Genomic DNA, 21,631 nt, shown 5'->3' on the forward strand with positions numbered 1-21,631 from the left:
CCTAGTGGCCAGTGAGCCAATCGCACTGCAAGTGAAAAAGCCCTACAGCTCCAAGAAAATAACAACGTCAGTCCTGAGACTAGTCTAATTTTGCCCCACTCATGAAAAATAAGAATGAGCTTCCATACTTATTCTAACACGTGATTTTTCAGCAAAGACAATAATAAATGAATTGTAGATAGAGAAGTTTTGAACAGGGAGAGAAGACTGGGAGGCCAAAACAGAATTAAATTAAAAACATTTCATAAAATCCAATTTATAGGGCCAGATCCCATGCCTCCGAAGGTGCAAAGCAAATAGTGCTATCTGCAGGGGGCCTTTTGTTAGCAACTTAAAGGTGGGACGAGAAACCCCTCTGTATGTTAGGAGCACAGCTTGCCCTTTTTAAAGGGAGGCAGAGGGGGGGACCATCGCAAAATCATGGCCTAGCCTGGTTTTAGTTTCATCGTTAACATAAGGACACCTACATTAGATGTAGGGAAATGATGTGTGGTTTACATTCATTAATTAAATACTCTGAAGTTCACTCCACAAGGCATTCCAGAACAGCAGAATTGTTGACCTTTTAGCAACAACCAAGAAAGGCAAATTCAGGGTGCACAGAAGGGAAGTTGTACCTGCTTCCTGATTTAGAGGCTGGGTTTTGGAGTTCCAGTGTGTTTGGATACGGGCTGCACCAGCACCATGGAAGGTTAGGCAGGTCGCCAACTGCTCTGGGTCTCAGAATGGGGAAAACCACAGTTCCTACCCCAGTGTCATTATGAGCAATCAGAGAGAGTCCACGTAACGTCATACAGTAGGTGCACGATAAGTGTTAGCTTCCGTTATGAGGACTACAGTCTTTATGATGACGAATCAATCTCAGATCCATCATAGGCAACTGTCCACCTAGTAACAACTTTCGTAAAGGAATTAAGACCACATCGATGAAATCTGCTGGCGATAACGAGGTCACAGCGTCTCTACATCACCATTTTAAGATGGTTATTTATCAAACTTTCAAACTGGATTCTCAGACTTAGACTCCAAGAGATTGTTGGTACCCTAACAGTCACCTACTCCAATTGTTGATGGAATTTTTTTTAGCCAGGGAACCCACTTTTCCAAAGAGATCTTACTTGGAAGCTCAGAAACAGAAGATCTGCTTGCTCCGGTGCAAATCCAATGATGTTTTCTCATTTTGGTGCTGGTTTTGTTTGGGGGGGGGGGGGCACTGGGGGTAGGTTGGGAGAAGTTACACATTCTGAACAAGCTGTTCCAAGTAAATGACTCAACTACTCTGAATAACTCAGCTACTCACCCATCGGTGAAAGAAGAGGACTGTTTAAATTCCTTTCCAGCCTAGAAAATACTCTTTTAGCATGACTTAGAATAAGAAAGAACTACCTATTCTTACACACTGGTGCAAATATAATAAGTTCTGCTTCTATTTTGAAAAAAATTTTTGAAACAGAAAGTGAAATGTGTCACTTTTAATGGGGATAAATAAGAAAGTAACTTACAATAACTTCCCTAAAGGATTCCTGGTCATTGATTGTCTTGTCTTCTATACATCCAGATTGATTCAAGTAGTGGTAGTGCTCTGGCACAGTTAAATAAAAGTCCTCTGTTAAGAAAAAACAAAATCATATCATCAATTGACCCTTAGCTGGCCAAAATAGGATAAAATCCAAAGAGTTTTTGCTTTGGGAGTTTACAAAAAGACTACATAAGTAATTCAATACTCCTCACTGTCCCCAATTAAGGTAACAGACTTCTCGCTTAATGATCATCTAGAGAAAACAAAGGAATTTAGGTAAACTAAATGCAACAGTAGAAAAATCCACTGAAAAAAATAGATGCTGTTTTACTGTTCTCTCTCAAAAATTGAAAGTTTAGATATTAGCTTTATTCAGGTGTGATTTAAAATTAAAACTAGTTACAATGTTATATATTTTTCACAAACACTCTTTAAATCAGAAAGGCACCAAGACATAAAAAAAAGAAAGAAACTTTTCTTTGCTGGTATTCTCTCCACATCATTTGACTGAAATGAATTCAACACCTTTCAGTACTCTCATAATATATATTTGACTGTGATTTGTAGAATACAGACAGATTTCAAAGGTTATCTTCTCACATACTGATATTGTTTAAATGAAAAATGAGTTGCTAACATGTACTCTTCTGCTACTGCCCCACGCACCTCTTTTTTCATTTTCCAGCCCTGCCAGCAGCGCATAAAATATGTGATAATTCCTTTCTCGAGGATTCTGCCTTACTACTCGGTTCTGTGGAGATAAATCACAGTTACATTCAGAGATATTTCCTCTGCTTAATTAACACAGAGCAGTAATTTCTGAAAATTGCTATTAGAAAAGAAAATGTGAATTAAATCAAGGTTACTTACTTTTTCTAATAAATCTTCATGTGAAAAGCAATGGCAAGTCAAGGAACAAAACAAGAATATGACATGCTCCATTTGTCTTTAATTTTCTATCCTTTGTTGCCCAAATCTTGACAGCTTCCTGTGCCTTTGACATTGAGACTTCCAATGCCAAAAGGAAACTAGCCAAGCTAAATATAAGCTATTTCATCTAAATCCAACTGCAAACATGATACATGCTGCAACTCTGTTAGGGACCATATTATTTGTGAGAGTTGATGGCAAACAACAAATAACCGATACTTCATGATGAATCTAATTTTTCAGATTATGCATGATATCAGATACTCCCTCCCCCCCATTAGTTCTTTATTTCATAGAATAATTAATGGATCGAGCACAATAATATTAGAGCAACAACTAGACAGAACCACGGAGAGAAATGTTGCACATTCTTTTTCTGTCCTTATAACAAGCAAGAACAGTTTGTAGTTATAGTCTTAAATGCTATGGGCAAAAACTAAATGAAACAGGATACAATCTACAATTCTCCCGCCCTGAATATTTCCCTTCTGGCAGATATTCAGCTGAACAAACTTCCCAAAGCGACTGGAGTTGTTGTTGTACACCGTCTTTGCGTTGCCGAAAGCTTCCATGATTGGGCTGTGAAAGAAGTGAGGGCGGCAGAGAGCGTTAATGAGGGCAGGCTTAAAAATAGCAACAGCATTTCTTGCAAATGTCAAAATAAACTGCAAGAAAACTCCAAAAGAACATAGGCCCAATGGTAATTATGTTTATTTTCAGAAGAGACAGATATTCAAAATACTTGCTGAGATGGGTTTATGATGCATCTACCTTTTGAGTGAGAATAAGGAGTTTGTAGCTGGTGGTGCTGGCCGAGGATGCAACCCAGAAGAGACTGCAAATTAGCTTGGGCTCACACACATCAGCCAGGAATTGCACAGAAAAAGCTCTTTACCTATATTCTAAAAACCAAAAAAACCCTTCCAGCCCCGGAAATTTCACTGGTTTATTTGCCCTTGGAGAAAAATCACTTAACTTTTTGGGGTCTTCTCCCACTATAAAATGGGATCAGGCTAGATCAAGGGTTGGTAAACTTTTTCCGCTTAAGGACCAGATAGTAAATATTTTAGGCTTTGCTGCCACAGACTGACCATTAGGAACACTCAACCCTGCCTGTATAGCTTGAAAACAGCCATAAATAATAAACAAATCTGTGTTTCACTAACAAAAACTGGCTGTATTCCTGACTAGAAGAGGGAAAAGAAATGTAACAAAATACAGGATCAGTGGCTAAGAGAGTTCAAATAGAGTCCAGAGGCTATTCTGGAGGCTGCTCTTACACAAACTTCAGCTGGATAATGCTATTTACCATGGTTTGCCAATCCCCAACCAAATCCATTCCTGTTAACCCCAAAGAACGCATTGGGCTCTATCTGAAATTCTACAAAAGTTTCATACACTAAGATTACTTTCAGAAACCTACAACCTCCAAATGCGTTCCTAGGCCAGGTAAGTCCTGAAACCCAAAGGGGCCAGCCTCTCCAAGAACATCAACTAGTTTCATCCCCCTACCCCATGGTGCTGGCAGCCCTTTCCAACATGAAAAAGTTAGAATGGGTAGAGCCCAAATACCCCTAAAGATTGGAAGAAGGATCAAAGGAGAAGGAGGAGTTATAACAGGGAAGGTAGGACTTAACAAAGGAGTCTGACTCCCAAATCATTATACTGATATTTCTTTTAGTCTCTAGTGTCTTGGAGCAGCTAGAAGGAAAAACCTGAAATTGTGGAACTGTAACCCATACCAAACTCCGAAGTATATTCTATAACTACTTGTTACAATGTACTTTGAAATGTACAGCTTTTTTGTATATATGTTACATTTCACAATTTAAAAAGTATTCAAAAAAACAAAAAAAAACTGGTTGCAGGATTTGGGCAGCAGGCTGTAATTTGCCCACCCCCAGACTAATTTCTAAATGACAGGTTCTTTAAGGTCCTAACCTATTCTAAAACCTTATAAGGCACAAATCAGACATAAGGCAATTACATATTTTAAATAAAATTCAGGTGAACCCTCACATCACAGCCCTCTTTCCAAGTTCTGGGGTTCACTACCATGGAAAGTATCACTAATCATCTCTCCCATGAGAGGCTATGAAAATGTTATCATCAAATACCATTCTGCTCACGCTAAGCCTCCAAATGGCTGCAAGGAGCTGGGTCCCTCTCTAAGTTGAGTCCTCTTTTACGTGGTGGTTGGAGACTGAAATTTCTCCTGATAACAAAGACTCCAAAAAGCTAACCAACTTAATTTTTCCCACAACTGCAGTACCATTCCCCTACCTAACCCAGGCCCTTCGCAAACAGATGGAGCTGGAGTCAAGGGCTTTTGGGCAGGAAGAAGGCTGCAGAATTCTCCAGGGCATCACTCCATCATCAATACAAACCTGGCCCAGTGGTGGAGGGTCAGGAGCACCTCCAACTGGAAAGAAATGTTGCTGAGGTTACTGGAAATTGCTGTGTGCGCTTCAAGAGTTTTTCTTCGAGTCACCTGCAGAGAACCTCTTTTACTGCTCAGATGAGGCCTCTTACTCTAAGCCACCTTGGCAGGTGGACTCATTGCCCTCCCCCTTACATGGACACGACTCCTAGGGGTGTAAATCTCCCTGGCAATGTGGGAGAAGACTTCCAGCATGAGCCAGGACCTGGCAAAGTGGGATTGGGAAAGCCTTCTTGACCAGAAGGGAGAAGGGAAAAATGAGACAAAATAAAGTCTCAGTGGCTGAAAGATTTCAAACAGAGTGGAGAGGTTATCCTGATACATTTATACAGATATCTCTTTTTAGTTTATGGTGTATTGGAGTGGGGAGGGAAGTCTCTGAAACTGTTGAGATGTGTTCCAGTAGACTTAATTGTTGAAGAAGACTGTATAACAATATAGCTTTTACAGTGTGACTGTGTGATTGTGAAAACTTTGTGTCCGATGCTCCATTTATCTAGGGTATGGGCATATGAGTTAAAAAAAATAACTGGGGAAGATAAAGAGTAAAAATTGGGTAGATCAAAATACTATAGGTCAGTGAGAGGGAGGGGTAAGGGGTATAGGATATATGAGTGTTTTTTTTTTTTAATTTTTCTTTCTTTTACTGGAGTGGTGCAAATGTTCTAAAAATGATCAGGGTGAAGAACATACACTTATGTGATGATATTGTGAGTCACTGACTGTATAATATGGTTGAACTCTCTCTGCATCGAGATTTCTCAGTACAAATATTTTCTAAAAAGGAGTTTTCCTTAAGGAATTATAAAAGAGAACTCAAGAAAATGAGAAAAGAGTCCACCCAATTTAAACTCTTCCCGAAATCACCCACACAGTGATGAACAGGGAATCCTGTAAGACAGAAATAAGCAAAATGACCAAGAAATACCTGCTTTCGAGAATAGCTCGTTCAACACAGGAGGTCCTCTCCTTCAAGGACAGCTCCAAAGATCGCTGACTGATGACGGATAAAAACTTCAGGATTAATTTTGTGCTCTCGGTTTTACCTGCCCCACTCTCACCGCTGAAAGACAAAAGGCAGACGATTGTGCTTCCAGGGATACTTTAAAAGGGGGGTGGAAAAAGTCAGCTTAGTGGATGACACCACAATTCCTCAACAGAGCAACTGCTGTAAAGTACAAAAGGGGAGACTGCAGTGCCTGCTTGAAAACAGCTGAGCTCAAGGGCAGTAAAAATCTTTCCAACTAACTGGTCCCACCGTTTCTTGTTTTACAGGTGCCTGTTGAGGGTAAACACAGTGACATTTAGTCATGCCAATGTAAAACGGTGGATGGCACATTTCAAGGGAGATGAGATCTTTGGTTTTGTTGAGAATGTATCGCAAACACCCAAGCAGTGCCTGGCTCGCAGGGGGCACTCTGTAAATACCCAACTAATGAATGAGTCCATTAATTCCATCTTCCTGGGAAACGTACAGCAAGGTTAAGTGTGTGTAAAAATGCAATCACCCACAAATATGATGGAGGGGACCTGGGACAGAACCCGCAGGGACTTGATCTACATGGAATCATTTCATTCCCACAATAGTCCTATAAGGAAGACAGCAGCTAAGGGTCCAAGTCGGAATTTAAGTCTAGGTCTGGCCAATTCCACAGTCCGCCAGAGCCCACACTTCAGTACAGTGAAGGAAAAGTTACCAAAGGGCTTTAGGCCATGCGAGCAGTGAATAGGGTCCACAGCATGCCTTAAAGGACCCGTAAACATCAGTCAGGCAGAGGAAAGGAGGAGAGCTGTGGGTAAGAGGACAAGGTGAGGCAAGTCCCAGGGGCCAGGCAGGCCTGAGGGGATGCCTGCAGCAGGGTAAAGGGTCTGACTAGTCAGGTCAGCAGGACCGATGTGGGAGAAGGTGGAGACAGATGGGCTAAGAAGATGAGCTGGATGGTTCAGAGGCAACCGCAGGACAGGGTAGGTGACAAGTGGTGGCACCAAGGTCACCTGCAAAGAAGACCACTCTAGAGTAATATTCTAGAGAGAGCGAGGGCTCCTCTGGCCAGATCAGCTGTTGCTAGAATCCAGGCACGTGGTGACCAGGCCTGGGCAAGTATTACCAGACTGGAGATGTAGGAGGTGTGGCAACGAGGGGCATTCGGTGGAAGGACCTGACTGATTTTGTGTAAGGCATGATATGCTTGGGTCTGGGGCCAGAAGACAAGTAGTGAAAAGGCAGGGGGCTTACGGGAAGAGCAAGAAGCAAACTGAAGGGTGAAGTAACAGTACAGCCATCCAGACAGTGTCACAAGTTAGCACACCCGCTCAGGTGGGGGGGGGGAGCACTGGAGCTCTACAGGACAGGTCCTTGCAGTGAACCAAAGAGACCTGGGAAGTTAGTCTGGAAGAGGAATTTTGCTGAAGATGTGGTGAATGATTAAGCCCGTGTCATAAAAGAGAGGAAATGACTCAGGAGTGATTCTCCTTGCCAGGTTGGCTGTCGCAGACCCATGGGAAGTTTCCATTGGCCTTATCGCAGTCATTCCATTCCCTTCACAAGGGCTGGCCACCGGTAGGTGTGACAATTCTAGTCAAAGAGCCAGACTTCAAGGGAGCGGATAACTGCCAATGAGCCCCCACCCCCACCCCACACACATAGGAGAGACGGGTCAGAAAAGTTCTCCTTGCTGCACACAAATACCTGGGGCTCCACACCCATCTTGAGATTATAAAGTGAAAGCGAAGAAAATAACGGAGGAACCCGGAAGAGGTGGCTGTATCCACAGCCCTGAAATTGGCCTGTCTCGTGTTATCTGAGTTAATCAAGGCCAGCTTTGGCAAATCTTCCTAATACAGGGCCTAGCATTTCTCTCTGTATAATTGGCACATAGAAGGCATCTGACAACAACGCGCTGAATGAGTAACATAGAAACCAAGAAGAGAGAGATTTCAGTATTTCCTGTGTTTGTTTTAAATAGACAATTACCTAGCAATTGTTGATTAAATCACACACACGCAAACACACACACACACACACACACATAAGGGCAGCTAACAGGACAAGTTTCCTGGTTAACATCTGCTATGTGTTCTCCTAACCCACCCAGTTTCTCCACCAGCACTTCCAGCACAGGAGTATCTGACATTCAGTGTCCCTGGTAGAAATGGGAGCAATTTGTTAGTGACATCATGACTAAATCAGGCTAGCTGAACATAAGCAAGAGGGGAATATGCCATTTCCATGCATGTGGCTAAAAGTGCTCCTATGTGATCCTCTGGGGCCTCTACCTTCCCTGCCCACCAGCTGTGTGGATCCAGTGAGCCCCTGGGGAATGGTACATCTTCTAAAACAAAGAAGCCTACATGGGGTCAAGTCCCTGACCCACCCATCCACATTGAGCTGTGACATGAGCAAGACGTAAAATGTCCTTATGCTATGCCTGGGGGATTTGGGGGCTGTTTGTTATAGTGATTAGCCTAAACTGATACAATATGGTAAAAAGAGAACCACGGAGAAGACACCTGGTCAAACTCTACCGCAGAGCCTTAGTCAAGGGGAAAGAAGCCAGGAATTTCATTGACATTATCTAGTCATGGATTTCAATCTATAGATACCTAGCCACATTTTTTTTTCTCGTTGTATCATATTGTCCTCAAGCATCTTCTTGAATCACATGTTTTGATATAAAAGTAAAACTTGAAACAAAAATATCTAAGATTTTACAGCGCTCTATAACAGAGGTTCTCATCCTTGAATGCATATTAGAATCCCCAAACACATCCCTCATCAGAACTTATGGGGGTAGAGCTTTGTCATCAGTCCTTAAAACTTTTTTTCCTGATGATTCTAATCAGAATGAATACAACAACTATTTATTTCTAAGAGTACTTCCACGTATTTAAATACATCTTTGCCAGGAGATAAGTAATGACTATTAATGTATTAGGCCAAGGAAGTATTACACAAAGAAGAAAAAATATAAAAACAACAAAATAACTCACAAATTGCTAAAACCCAGAAATATGCCTCATATCTGCAAACACTAATGTCCAGGTAACGGGTCTCTTTGCAGGTCAGCACATTCTTATCTATCTCTCCTCTTCTTCTTCTTTCTCCCCACATCCACCAAGGACCTAAAACACTGCCCATGAAAATAAGCCATTGAGGGTAAAACCAATGTGATCTTTGAAGCAACACAGAGCATCTCTGCAGAAATTCCTTCCCTCTTAAAACAGCCGATGGACCCTCTGTGTCAGGCTGCACTTAGGCCTGGGAAAACCGCCACGAGCAAAACAGCCACAAGAATCAAACAGAGCTATAAAATGTGAATCTAGGGAAACAGAGGGATTTGTAAGTTAAATCAAGGATCCACAACTCAGATGAAGGGTAAGGGTTCAGTAAGGACCTTTCTGGGAAAATGGCATTTAGACCTAAATGTGGAGAGATGCATAAGAGTTAAGTGGGTGAAAATCAGGGTGGAATTGGGAGGGAAGAGCTTGTAAGAGGAAAATATCTGCACAGCCAGAGTTTGGTGAATCAAAGGTTAAGGCACTTGGGATCTCATTGGGGGCCGCTGTTTTCCAAACAAGTATAGAACTGGTTCTTTTAAATAAGGGTAAAAGAAGGATCATGAACTACACACTCAGCAACATTTTAAATTAACTATCATGCCATATGATCCTGAAAGCCCACTGTTCAGAATATACCTGGAGGAACTGAGAGTGGGGCCTTGAATGGACATTTGTGCACAGGTGTTTTTGGCAGCAGTCTTCACAATCCAAAATGGATGGAGGTGGCCTAAGGGTACGCCGACTGCAGAATGGAAGGGAGAACTATGGTGCACACAGACAATGGACTACTGAGCAGCCACAAGAAGGAATGAAGTTGTGAGGCATGCAAGTAGGTGTATGAGCCTTAAGGACTGTTGAATGTTGAATGAAATGTCAGGAACAAAATGACAAATATTATCATGCCTCAATCATATGGACTGGCTATAATATAAAAATTTGGTGAACTGAAGTCGAGAAATAGGTTATCAGGTTGAGGCCTACTGTAAAGGGTCCTAGATTGTAAGCTCTTATAGCAGTCACATATATTCAGGAGTTGGAACTGTTAATTCTAAATTCCGAGATATTGAGCTGTTTGTATATAACATGGTCATTCCCAGGAACTTTGGGTATGTATGTGACACCTGAGACTCAAACTTAGAGCTCTGAAGCTATAAAAGTGAGCACTACCCCATCAAAGAATTGTTAAAAAAGTTGAAGAAGGGATCAGACTTCAAGTAGAGATATGAATGAAGCTGATCTGGATAGGATTACGGTATATCAGAATACAGGGTAAAGGATGATATTGCCCATATTTTAGAATTTCAACTTCTATGTGAGGCTAAAGGGAGAGATGTTTATTTGGTGCAAAATTTGTATTTTGGATAGTGCATTTCCTAATTTAATTTGCATGGTCAGTTTAGTTGAACACCACCTAACTACATGGAATCTTGAATAGGACACGATGTTTTGTTGTTTTTGTTCAGGTTGGTGTCCTGATACGCCCCAGTGTAATTTGGGCAGTGAATAAAGAAGTATTCGCAAAATCCCCTCGGGGGACTGGGGAGAAAGGAGGAAATATTCAACTTCCCCAACTGGAGAATTTCTGATATTCTCGCAAGTATTGAGGACAACCAAATCAATAGGCCAAGACCCTGATCTTGGGGGTTGCCCCTATGAAACTTATTCCTGCAAGGGATAGGCTAAGCCTACTTAAAATTAGGCCTAAAAAAACAAGCAAACAAACAAAAAAATTAGGCCTAAAAGAGTCACCCCCCCACAAAACCTCTTTTATTGTACAACTGTGGCCTCTCTCTCTAAGCCACTGGCAGGTGAACTCACTGCCCTCTCCTTTCTAGATGGGACATGACTCCCAGGGATGTAAATCTCCCTGGTGATGTGGGACAGAAATCCCAGGATAAGCCAAGACCTGACACGAAAGAATTGAGCAAGACCTCTTGACCAAAAGGAGGGAGGGACAAATGAGACAAAATAAAGCATCAGTGGCTAAGAGATTTCAGAGTAGAGAGTTTATCCTGGAGGCTATTCTTATGCATTACATAGATATACCTTGTTAGTTTATGTTGTACTGGAGGGAAGTAGCTGAAACTACCGAGGTGTGTTCCAGTAGCCTTGATTCCTTAAGATGATTGTATAAAGATACAACGTTTATAATGTGATTGCATGATTGTGAAAACCTTCTGACTGATGCTCCTTTTATCCAGGGTATGGACAGATGAGTAAAAAATATGGATAAAAAAATAAATAACAGGGAGGACAAAGGGTAAAATAAATTGAGTTGATAGAAATACTAGCAGTATTACTAGGGGTAAGGTGTATGGTATGCATGAGTTTTTTCTTTTTATTTCTTTTTCTGGAGTGATGCAAATGTTCTAAAAAATGATCATGGTGATGAATATACAACAATGTGATGATACTGTGAGCCATTGATTGTATACCATGTATGGAATGTATGTGTGTGAAGATTTCTCAATAAAAATATTTTTAAAAAATTAACTACAATTATAATTATCATATGATTATCACATATCATATACTTATATATTAAGATTATATTACATTATATTAATTATATTGTATTAGATTAAATTACTAGGTAGTATTTTAATTATATATATAATCAGATACATACTTGTCTATGAAAATCACAGAAGTATAAAGGCAAGATAAATTTTAAAATTAAATATAATTAAAAAGCAATAAAAAAATAAAATAAAATTCTGATTAACAAGACTAACTTAACCTGTCAGTTAAGGTTGTTCAAATCACTTCCCGCCACTCTGTGACCATGTATCGCTTCTTACTTTTGGGTCTGGCACACCCAATGCTGTCCCAGAAGGGAGGTGACCCATTTATTCTGGTTTCCCTGCTTCCTTTCTTGGCTTATTTGCCTCTGTTACCCTCACAGCAACCAGAGTGATTCTTACAACACTTAACCTCGTTCCTTTATCACAGCTGCTGTAAAACACTAACCCGTGCAGCAATTAAATGTTACTTCACCTGAGCTTCCAGCAAACCTAGGGCCAACATATCCAGCCACTACATTTTCCTCACTAGCCAGAGGCAATTACAGCTCCATGCAACTGGAGACCCCGATGTGGCTGCAAATGCAAACGTGGACATCAGCAAAAAGTGTGTTCACCTAGATTGTATGCTTTTAAAAACATAATAAATGTAATGTTGAAAATGAGAAGGAGAATAATTCCAAAACAGATGTGGGTGCTCCCAGGCCACCTTCAAGGTTTCGTGAATTTTCCCCAGGCAAAATGGGAAGTCATGAGGCAGCTTTTAAGGAGGAAGGTGACATAATCACATCACTCCGGCTGCTGTGAGCAGAATGGAGGCAAATAAGCCAAGAAAGTAGGCAGGGAGGCCTGAGGGGACGCTGTGGCGACAGGAGAGAGGGGCGGTAGCGATGGGGCACGGGAGGCTCCTGGGAGCCCCCATGGGTGAGTAGAGCAGCCATGTGGTGCGGGGACAGGGGGTAGTAAGAAGGAGGGAGGCAGGCACTGGGAAGTGCTCCTCGGACCCCAGGGAACCTGCCAGCAGGACAGGAATGCTGGAAACACCAGTGTGCACAGCTGTCGACACTCATAACACTTAAGGTGAGTCTCCTTTGCTGCAGGCAACTTTACCCTGGCTGGTGGGGGGGAGGGGGGCGCAGATGACTTCAGGACTTGCTTGATTCTTGAAGACAACTGTGTAACTATATAGCTTTTACAATGTGACCGTGTGACTGTGAAAACCTAGCCCCGGATGCTCCTTTTATCAAGGGTCTGGACAGATGAGCAAATAAAAGAAAAAAAAAAAGGACAAAAAAAAAACAAATAATGGGGGGGACAAAGAGCAAAAAAATTGGGTAGAATGAAATACTAGTGGTCAATGAGAGGGAGGGGTAAGGGGCATGGGATATATGAGTTTTTTTTTTAATTTTTATTTATTTTTCTGGAGTGATACAAATGCTCTAAAAATGATCATGGTGATGGAACACACAACTGGTAACGATACTGTGAGCCGCTGATTGTATACCATGTATGGACTATATGTATGTGAAGATTTCTCAATAAAAATATATTTTTAAAAAGATCTTGGCACCGTGCGACGGTGGCTGAGTGGCAGAATTCTTGCCCACAGAGCCGGAGACCTAGGTTCGGTTCCTGGGGCCAGCCCTGCTTGTGCGAAAAAATAATAATAATAATAATAAATAAGTAAAGATCTTGGTCTTGGGAAGTGGGAGGGCTGATGAGTCCACCGGTCCCAGAGGAGGAGGGCATTTCTGAGAGAAAATGAAAAGACCCCTCCCCGTGGGAAGCCTGAGGGAGGCCAGTGTGTGATGCTAAAGAAGCACTTGGACCTGAGTCTGGGACTCAGAGGTGAAGGTGGCGGTGGTGGTATCAATTTGGGGCACCGTGTAGACGTAGAGAAGGAGGACAGGTTAGCTACAAGAGGAGAAAGTTGGAAAATGACCAAGAAGCCAAGGAGCGCCTCGAGAACGAGGAAGCCATGGGTGGAGTGTGTGCGCAGAGAAGAGGCTTGCCGGGAGGGCTGGCACTGCCTTCTGGTTTCAGCAAGAGACAGTCCGGGGATGCAGGCTGAAGAGCGAGGAAATGATAGGGAGACAGGGTGTGTTAATGACTCTTCCAAGAAGCTTCTCTGTCACAGCGAGCTGAGCTTAGGAGGCAGTTAAGGGGGAGGCAGATCGGAGAGGAAAAGTCAATGAATCAAAGGCAGGAAGGCTCAAAGATGGCGCAAATCCTCAGAAAGGCAGGGAAAAGGGGTCCAGACCGCACATGAAGGAAACCTCTGAGGGAAAGCAGGCCCTTTATCCACTGAACAGGGCAGGAGGCAGTACATGCCAATGTTGGCACTATTCTAGAACCAGTGCAGCCGTAATAAACCATGCCCCCAAATCCAACTTGCCGTCTGCTTTCGTAAATAAAGTTCTATTGGAACACAGCCAGGCCCCATTCATTTCGTATTGTTTTCTTGCATTGCAATAGCAGAGTTGAGTAGTTGTCACAGAGGCAGTCCTGCCTTAAAATATATACTATCTGGCCCTTTACAGAAAACTTTTGCCAACGTCCACAGTCAAACTTTCTCCTTTATGTGAATCAAATTCCCTTGTATCACATGATTTTCTCAAAATATAAATCAGATCACTCCCTTTCTGGCTAGAAGATTTATGAAACTTCTCCACTGTCTAAAGGATTAAGTCCAAAGGTCTTGGCACCAAACAAAGCCCTAAATATATGAGCCTGCACCAGGAAGTAGGATTCTGTTCTGGAAATAGCACAGGCTTTGGAATAAGAGAGAACGAAGTTCAAATTCTTTCTCTGTTGCTAATAACTAAAAGGGACTTTGGAAAGTCACTCAACAACTTTGAGCCTCAGTTTCCCCACACAAAATGCTTCTTGGCTCCAAATTAGCCTCTCTCAAAGAATTAAAATTCCCTTTCCTTGCCCTTTCAACCCCATCTCCTTCATGTCCCTTGGCAAATTTCATAGCTTACCTTCCAGTCCTCAATTATCCTTGCTTGTCCTGATAGCCACGCTTTTGCAAAAGGCCCTGTACTTTCTTTCCTTCTATGCCAATCGTATTTCTATATGTCCCTTAAGTCGTGATCACATGTCACTTTCTCCATGAAGTCTTCTGATTCCTTCTCCAACATTTCACCCTATCCTATGAGCCACTATGTACATATTTCTGTTACAATGTTTGGCAGGCTGTATTGTAATTACTTATTTACATTAGTTTGTTCTCATCACAGAAGAAGTTTCTGAAGGGCAGCATTTGCAGCACTTGAGTCTTATTCTTTTTAATTCCAAATGAGTAGTTGTCACAGAGGCAGTCTGTGTAATCCTCCTGAGTTATGTGACCACAAGGCACGTTTTTTTTTTTTTTTTTTTTTAAAGACAGAGAGAAGGAAGGAAGGAAGGAAGAAAGGGAAACATCTTTAAACATTTTCTTGTTTTATTGTATTTTGTTTGTTTGTTTGTTTTTTACATGGGCTGGGGCCGGGAATCGAACCGAGGTCCTCCGGCATGGCAGGCAAGCACTTTGCCCGCTGAGCCACCGCGGCCCGCCCACAAGGCACGTTTTATGCCTTATTCTGGTTGGTTCCTTTCTAATCCAGGACACCAGTGTTGTTCTCCATTTCAATTCTGTCATTTCTAAATATTTAATATCTAGAATTAGAGGAAGACCAAATATCTCAGAATTTAAAAGAACATGGTCTATCATTCCATAATATAAACGTACACAGTTAAGAAGGAATCACTCCGTTTGGAAAAACTGAAACACACAAAGTGGACGAAGATACTTCTGTTCAGTATATTCACTCCCGGCTGCTGAATTGGGTCCTCCAGCAGAGCCTGCCCCGAGCATGGCATTGCAAAGGATTTGTGACAGACTATGCCGGCACCGTACGCAAAGCCAGGCAAATTGAGCAAATAAAGTAAAGCCTGCTCTGCACAATGTGGGAAAAAACTAAACTCAATGTCAGAGGTACTAGATCTTTCAGGATCAAACTCTGACCTTATTAGATGAGAAAATAATTCTCACGTGTGTGTTTTAAATTCCCATCAGAATATATAGAGCCAAAATAGCATAAACATTCATTTAAATATGCACAAAGAAAATGAACCCACTTTAAATCTTTACGTAAGAAGTGCTGGTCAGTTCCACTTCAAGGTCTATATATTCATACAAAGAAACTGAAAACAGCGACTCAATCATTGTAGATCCATGTTGGTCGCAGCATGATTCACGGTGGCCAAAAGCCTGGGAACGACCCAAGCATCCACGAACAGATGAATGGAAAAACACAACGTGGCACAGCACACCATGGGATGTTAATCACCCAGAAGAAGAAATAAACGTCTGACACATGCGACAGCACGGGTAAACCTCAAAAGTACTCTGCTGCTTGGATAAGAAAGGCACATAAGGGAAAATACCAGCTTCACTTACATGAAATATCTAGAATAGCAAATTCATGAAATATCTAGAATAGCAAATTCATGGAGACAAAACGTAGATCAGGGGTTACTAAGGGATGTAGTGGGGTGGCTGGAATTGTTGCTTCGCGGGTAGAGAGTATGGGTAAATTTTGGCCATTTTAAAACAAAACAAAACTAAAATGGAGTACCGGTCAAGGGAGAGGCTTGGACTGGAAGCCCAGATCACCACTAACTAGCTGTAGGCTTGGAGACCAAGAGATAAGATGGTCTATGAAACCCTGTCGAGTTCTAAACAGACTCATTTTCTGTTTTGAAAGGCACTGGCAAGAAAGAAGGTTTCGAAAGTAGTAATACCCAACATATCCACCAGGGGGCAGTTTATGCCCAAGGAAATCTAGAGTTCCTGTCCTCACCCATTTTTACTTTTATACTCAATTTCCTCTGAATTCTAAGCCCGGACCCCCATTAAAAAAAAAAACAGCAACAACAACAACAACAAAAAAAAACTGCAGAGTTCTATTAAAAACTGAAACACATTTTTAATGAGAAATCTATTCTTAAAGTCTGTTTCTTGAGTTAATTTAGATAAATACAGTTACTCTTTTCACACTGGCATTACACAAAGGGAGCTTTTCTCTTTTAGATCCATCACCCACACCCCCACTCCCCTCCTTTTTTAAATACCACAGTCTTGGGCATGAAAATGTCAACCTCTTTCCGTTTTATTACACATATTTAAGCACAATGACCTCATTTGATTTTCACTTTTTTCCTAAACTGCTCCATCTAGCAAGTGATACATTAGTCACACTTCAATTTATCCCCCGAAAGTAACAAACACATGCAATCATCAATGGCAAATATTTAGGCAGCTAAGTGCGTAAAACAATTTGATCTTAAAACAGATTACGTTCTCTTTCTTTCTGCTAATCTTATTAAATTGTGTTCTGTAGGCTGAAATCGTTGCCTTAAATTCTAACTTCTGAACTGTTCAGGGGAAGTAACCGATCTGGGCTTCCAATCATAAGAAAAGATACTTTTTTGGAATTATAACTCATAAAAGCTCTGTTTCTACATGTGACAAATACCTTCATTTTACTTAACTACAAATTATTTTCTTCCTAATGATCCATATTTGCTTAACTGGGGGGAATGACTGCCTCTTCCACAACCCAGCATCTTAAGCAAGGTTAAGCTGAGGAAGAGAAGAGAGAACATTTGCCCAGATACTTCCCTCCAAGAAAGAGGCAGAGAGAAAGAGAGAGATGGACAGAGAAGGAGCGGGATACCATGTTCAGTCATCCACATGCACGCCATTCCAATTTTTAAAAAAGCAGGGTCCCTGTCTATGAGGGACATGACTCCCAGGGCTGTGGACCTTCCTGGCAGCATGGGACGGAAATCCTGGAATGAGCTGAGACTCAGCATCAAGGGATTGAGAAAATCTTCTCGACCAAAAGGGGGAAGAGTGAAATCAGGCAAAATAAAGTGTCAATGGCTGAGAGATTCCAAACAGAGTTGAGAGGTTATCCTGGAGGTTATTCTTACTCATTAAATATCACCTTGTTAGTCAAGATGTAGTGGAGAGGCTGGAGGGAAATGCCTGAAAATGTGGAGCTGCGTTCCAGTAGCCATGTTTCTTGAAGATGACTGTATAATAATATAGCTTTCACAATGTTGACTGTGTGATTGTGAAAACCCTGTGTCTGATGCTCCTTTTATCTACCTTATCAACAGAAGAGTAAAACATATGGAATAAAGATGAATAATGGGGGAACAAATGTTAAATAAATTTAGAATGAAATGCTGGTGATCGGTGAGGGGGAGGGGTGGGGGGTATGGTATGTATGAATTTTTTTATTTCTTTTTCTGAATAGATGCAAATGTTCCAAGAAATGATCATGATGATGAATATGCAACTATGTGCTGATATTGTGAATTACTGATTATATATGTAGAACGGAATGATCAAAAGTTACAAATGTTTGCGTTTATTTGGTATTTAAAAAAAATTTTAATTAAAAAATAAATAAATAAATAAAACAGGAAGCCATGAACAAATATAATAGACAAAAACTCCCAGTAAGAAGACCAGAGTCCTTTGAAAGTAATTTTCTGTGTGGGGTCCCTGCAGACACCTGCATAGAGTAGCCACACCGAGATGCTGGAAGGTGTCAATGGGTTGATGCCGGCAAGGTTCTTGGCACGATGACCCTTTCAAAAACACGTTCGCCATTATTTCTCATCACCTTAAATCAGATTCCACCTGGGAAGAACTTAAAGGACAGTGTGAGTAAACCTCAAACGTCCTCTGTGATTTCCCACGCCGGGGGTTCCAATGAGGCGTGCTCTCCTCCCCTTTGCTTACTCTACTATTCCCCACGGGGGCAGGGCTGTCTTCTCTGACTGGCAAAAGGGGAGAAAGCTTGGCCCTTCTGGTCTGCTCTTACCACAAGGGAATTGTTTCCCACAGTGAACGTGGCAATCAGTTACCTGGCTGTACCAGAGCCCAGGTGCATCTGTCTGTCTGTCTAATTCTGGCTCTCATCTTGGCAAGCCCAACTGGCTGATGGCCGAAAGCTGACATGTGGCTTCTCCATCTGTCCCCAGCATCTTACTTCAATTGAATCTGAAATCCGGGAGGTGGGAAGCCTTTACTGTCCTCCTCCACATTCAGGATCCCTTTCCACGATCTTTCTTCTTAAAATAATGTCATCATTCTCCCACAAGTGGGGACAAGAAATCCATCTAAAGTAGACACTGAAATCTCCTTCCACGCCAGGAATGTTAGCATACTGTCACTCCTCTGCAACAGCCATCTCCCAAGAATGAATGTTGGGAAAGATAAATCAGTGGAGTGCTTGGATACTCCATGGAAACCCCAGAGAACTGACACACATCACAACTGCTCCGGTGATCATCTGGGGGTGTTGTTTGATCACCAAAACAGCACGACGACCTGATACCCATATAAGTAATCAACAAGAAGATCTGATAGACTGTTACTAGAATGTAAGTGATGAGATAGATCCATTTGAATGAGTCAATAATCAAAATAAGTATTATTAAAGTAATATCCTCTATTCTTTTAGATGGTTCTCAGGCATAAAGTTTTTGAGAGTGGGGCTCCTGGTAGCTGGTTTTAACAAATGAGTAAGACCCAGGCTGAAAGAGATACAAGTCTCTTCTCCCCCAACAAAAACAAACCAAAGAATTAATTAAAATAAGGATGACCTTCTATCACTCCCTTAACATATGCTCGGTAGCCCCTGGTGTATAGCAAAATCAAAGGTAAACTTTGGGAATATCCTATCAAAATTATTAAAAATTCTTAAATTGGGGGCAGTGCGACAGTGGCTCAGTGGCAGATTCTCGCCTGCTATACCGGAGACCCGGGTTCAATTCCAAGTGCCTGTCCATGCAAAATAAATAAATAAATAAAATAAAAAACTTAAATTGGGGAGATTCTATCTAGAGTAATCTTATATACCAAAGGGGGAAAAAAAAACTTCATTCAAATACGCAAGCATTTTGACTAGCACTCTAGAATCTATAAGACACTTTGAATTTGGAAGAGGTATACAACATTTCCTTAAGGAAACAGAAGGACCACGCCTCCTGATGCAACTAAACCAAGGAACAATTAAGATAAATAAATAAAAAGCCAAAATGGAATAATTATTCCTAGAGCAAGACACCACAGTGGCAGATCTGCTTTTCTAAATGTGCTCCTCACGCCTTCCGAAATTATCATGCTGCTCCAGATGGAAAATTCCATCTGAGATACTCAGATCCTTCTACTTCAAGTAAAGGGAAAGTCAACCGCCAGCCCAGGGAGATAAACTCTCCCTCCTTTAACGTCTCTGCCCTGGTGCACGCTGCGGTCCCCACCCGGTCCCCTGCGCACCCCTCGCTCGGCCTCGCAGCCCGGCGGCTGGTACCTGATGAGGACACACTGGTTGTCGTGGCGCTTCCACAGGCAGCGGTAGCACTCGTTGGCGATGGCGAAGATGTGGGGGGGCATGTCGCCCAGGTGGTGCTGGCTGTACCGCTCCATGGTGGCGCGCTCGTACAGCCCGGGGATGGGCCGGTAGGGGTTCACCGAGGCGATGATGGAGCCGATGTAAGTCTGCAAGACACAGGGACCCCGAGTCACACGCGGCACACCCGGGGCAGTGCTGGGCACCGCCCCACCTCCACGTGTCCTGGGGCGCAGGTCTGGGAGGGGCCCAGCAAGACAAAGGCTCAGGGGCTGAGAGGTTTCCAACACAGCCGAGAGAGGTTATCCTGGAGGCTGTTCTATGGCATTATATGGATAGCCCTTTTTAGTTTATGGGGTTTGGAAGTGGCTGGAGGGAAGTACCTGAAGCTGTGCTCCAGCAGCCTTGATTCTTGAAGACGGTCTTTTACAATGAGACTGTGAAAACCTTGTGTTTGACGGTCCCTTTATCCAGGGTACAGATGAGTAAAAAATAAGGATAGAAAATAAGCAACAGGGAGGGAAAAGGGTTAAAAAAAAAATTGAGTAGATTGAAATACTAGCAGTCTATGAGAGGGAGGGTTAAAGGGTTATGGGATGTATGATTTTCTTTTTTCTTTTTCTGGAGTGGTGCAAATGTTCTAAAAATGATCATGGTGATGAAAATACAACTATGTGGTGATACCGTGAGCCATGGATTGTATGCAGCAGATGGACTATATGGTACATGAAGATACCTCAATAAAATATTAAAACAAACAAACAAAAAAGAAGGTCCTGATATGCCCACCTCAGCAATGCACTGCCAGTGTCTGTATGCCCAGGGAGGAGGAGATGGCCCGTCCACCTGAGGACAACTGCTTGTGCTTTAACAAAACCCATGAGGGTGCCTGAAGGGGAAGGACGGTTTCTGTTTTTCACGGCACACGTTATTTTTTGTACAAAATCTTGTCCTTCTGTACAAATGAATGAAGCCATTTCTAAGAGGGCCTGTGGTGAAAGGTGAACAAGAGACAGCCTATGGCGAAGCCCCTGGGATCCTAAATCCCTGCCCCACGGTGACCCCTCAATCTCTCTTGAGGCCTGTCCAGTCACAGGCGCTGCCTTCCTTGTTGGGAGACTCCTAGGAAAAGGCGGGATTGAAAAAGCAACAAGACTACTTTCTGAAAACATTCTGTCAGCAATCCCCAAACCGCAGGAACTTCAATGTAATAAGTCCGGAGCTGAGGTAGCTGACAGTTTTCTCTTTTAGGAATATAATCCAGACTGGAAATCGAACAAAATCTTCAAAGCCAAAAACAAGCTACAGAGTCACTGAACCTAATCCCTAGTTCTCCCTCCTTATGGGCATAACTAACTAGCTGCACTTCTGCAAGAAATGCTAACAGTGTCTGGCTAACCAATTTCTAAGCCCAGACCTGGCTGAGAAGCAAATCAGAGAAGGGAAGAAGCCCTACATGGGACTGAGTCAGTTTATCATCTCTCATCTGCCCTGCACCCTGTGAGAAATGCACCTATTTTTCAGATGAGGAAACTGGAGCATGGAGAGAATAAATAATTTAGTGGCTACAGAGCCAGTGAGCAATAGAGCCAAGGTTTGAACCCAGGCAGCCTAATTCCAGAACCTTATCTGGTGATGTGGGTCAATGTAGCAGAGGAAAAGAAAACCAAGAAAAAACCAGACACAAAATCAAAATGTCCTGAGAGCACTTGTGCCATATTATATACAGAAAATTGTAATACAGAGA

General features: G+C 42.2%; 1 protein-coding gene across 1 annotated transcript in view; it reads right to left on the reverse strand.

Annotated features, from left to right (window-relative positions):
* The window catches only part of MYO10 (myosin X), a 232,699-nt gene that overhangs the window by 93,847 nt on the left and 117,221 nt on the right, over positions 1-21,631 (reverse strand). Inside the window, exons 4-9 of the mRNA XM_077116886.1 lie at positions 19,846-20,033; positions 5,818-5,952; positions 2,904-3,028; positions 2,390-2,403; positions 2,186-2,270; positions 1,503-1,606 (exon numbers count right to left, since the gene is read on the reverse strand). Of these exons, the coding sequence (XP_076973001.1) occupies positions 1,503-1,606; positions 2,186-2,270; positions 2,390-2,403; positions 2,904-3,028; positions 5,818-5,952; positions 19,846-20,033 (651 nt within the window). The remainder of the gene's footprint in view (positions 1-1,502; positions 1,607-2,185; positions 2,271-2,389; positions 2,404-2,903; positions 3,029-5,817; positions 5,953-19,845; positions 20,034-21,631) is intronic.

This window comes from Tamandua tetradactyla, chromosome 9, assembly GCF_023851605.1.
Source record: "Tamandua tetradactyla isolate mTamTet1 chromosome 9, mTamTet1.pri, whole genome shotgun sequence".
NCBI classification, from domain to species: Eukaryota; Metazoa; Chordata; class Mammalia; order Pilosa; family Myrmecophagidae; genus Tamandua; species Tamandua tetradactyla.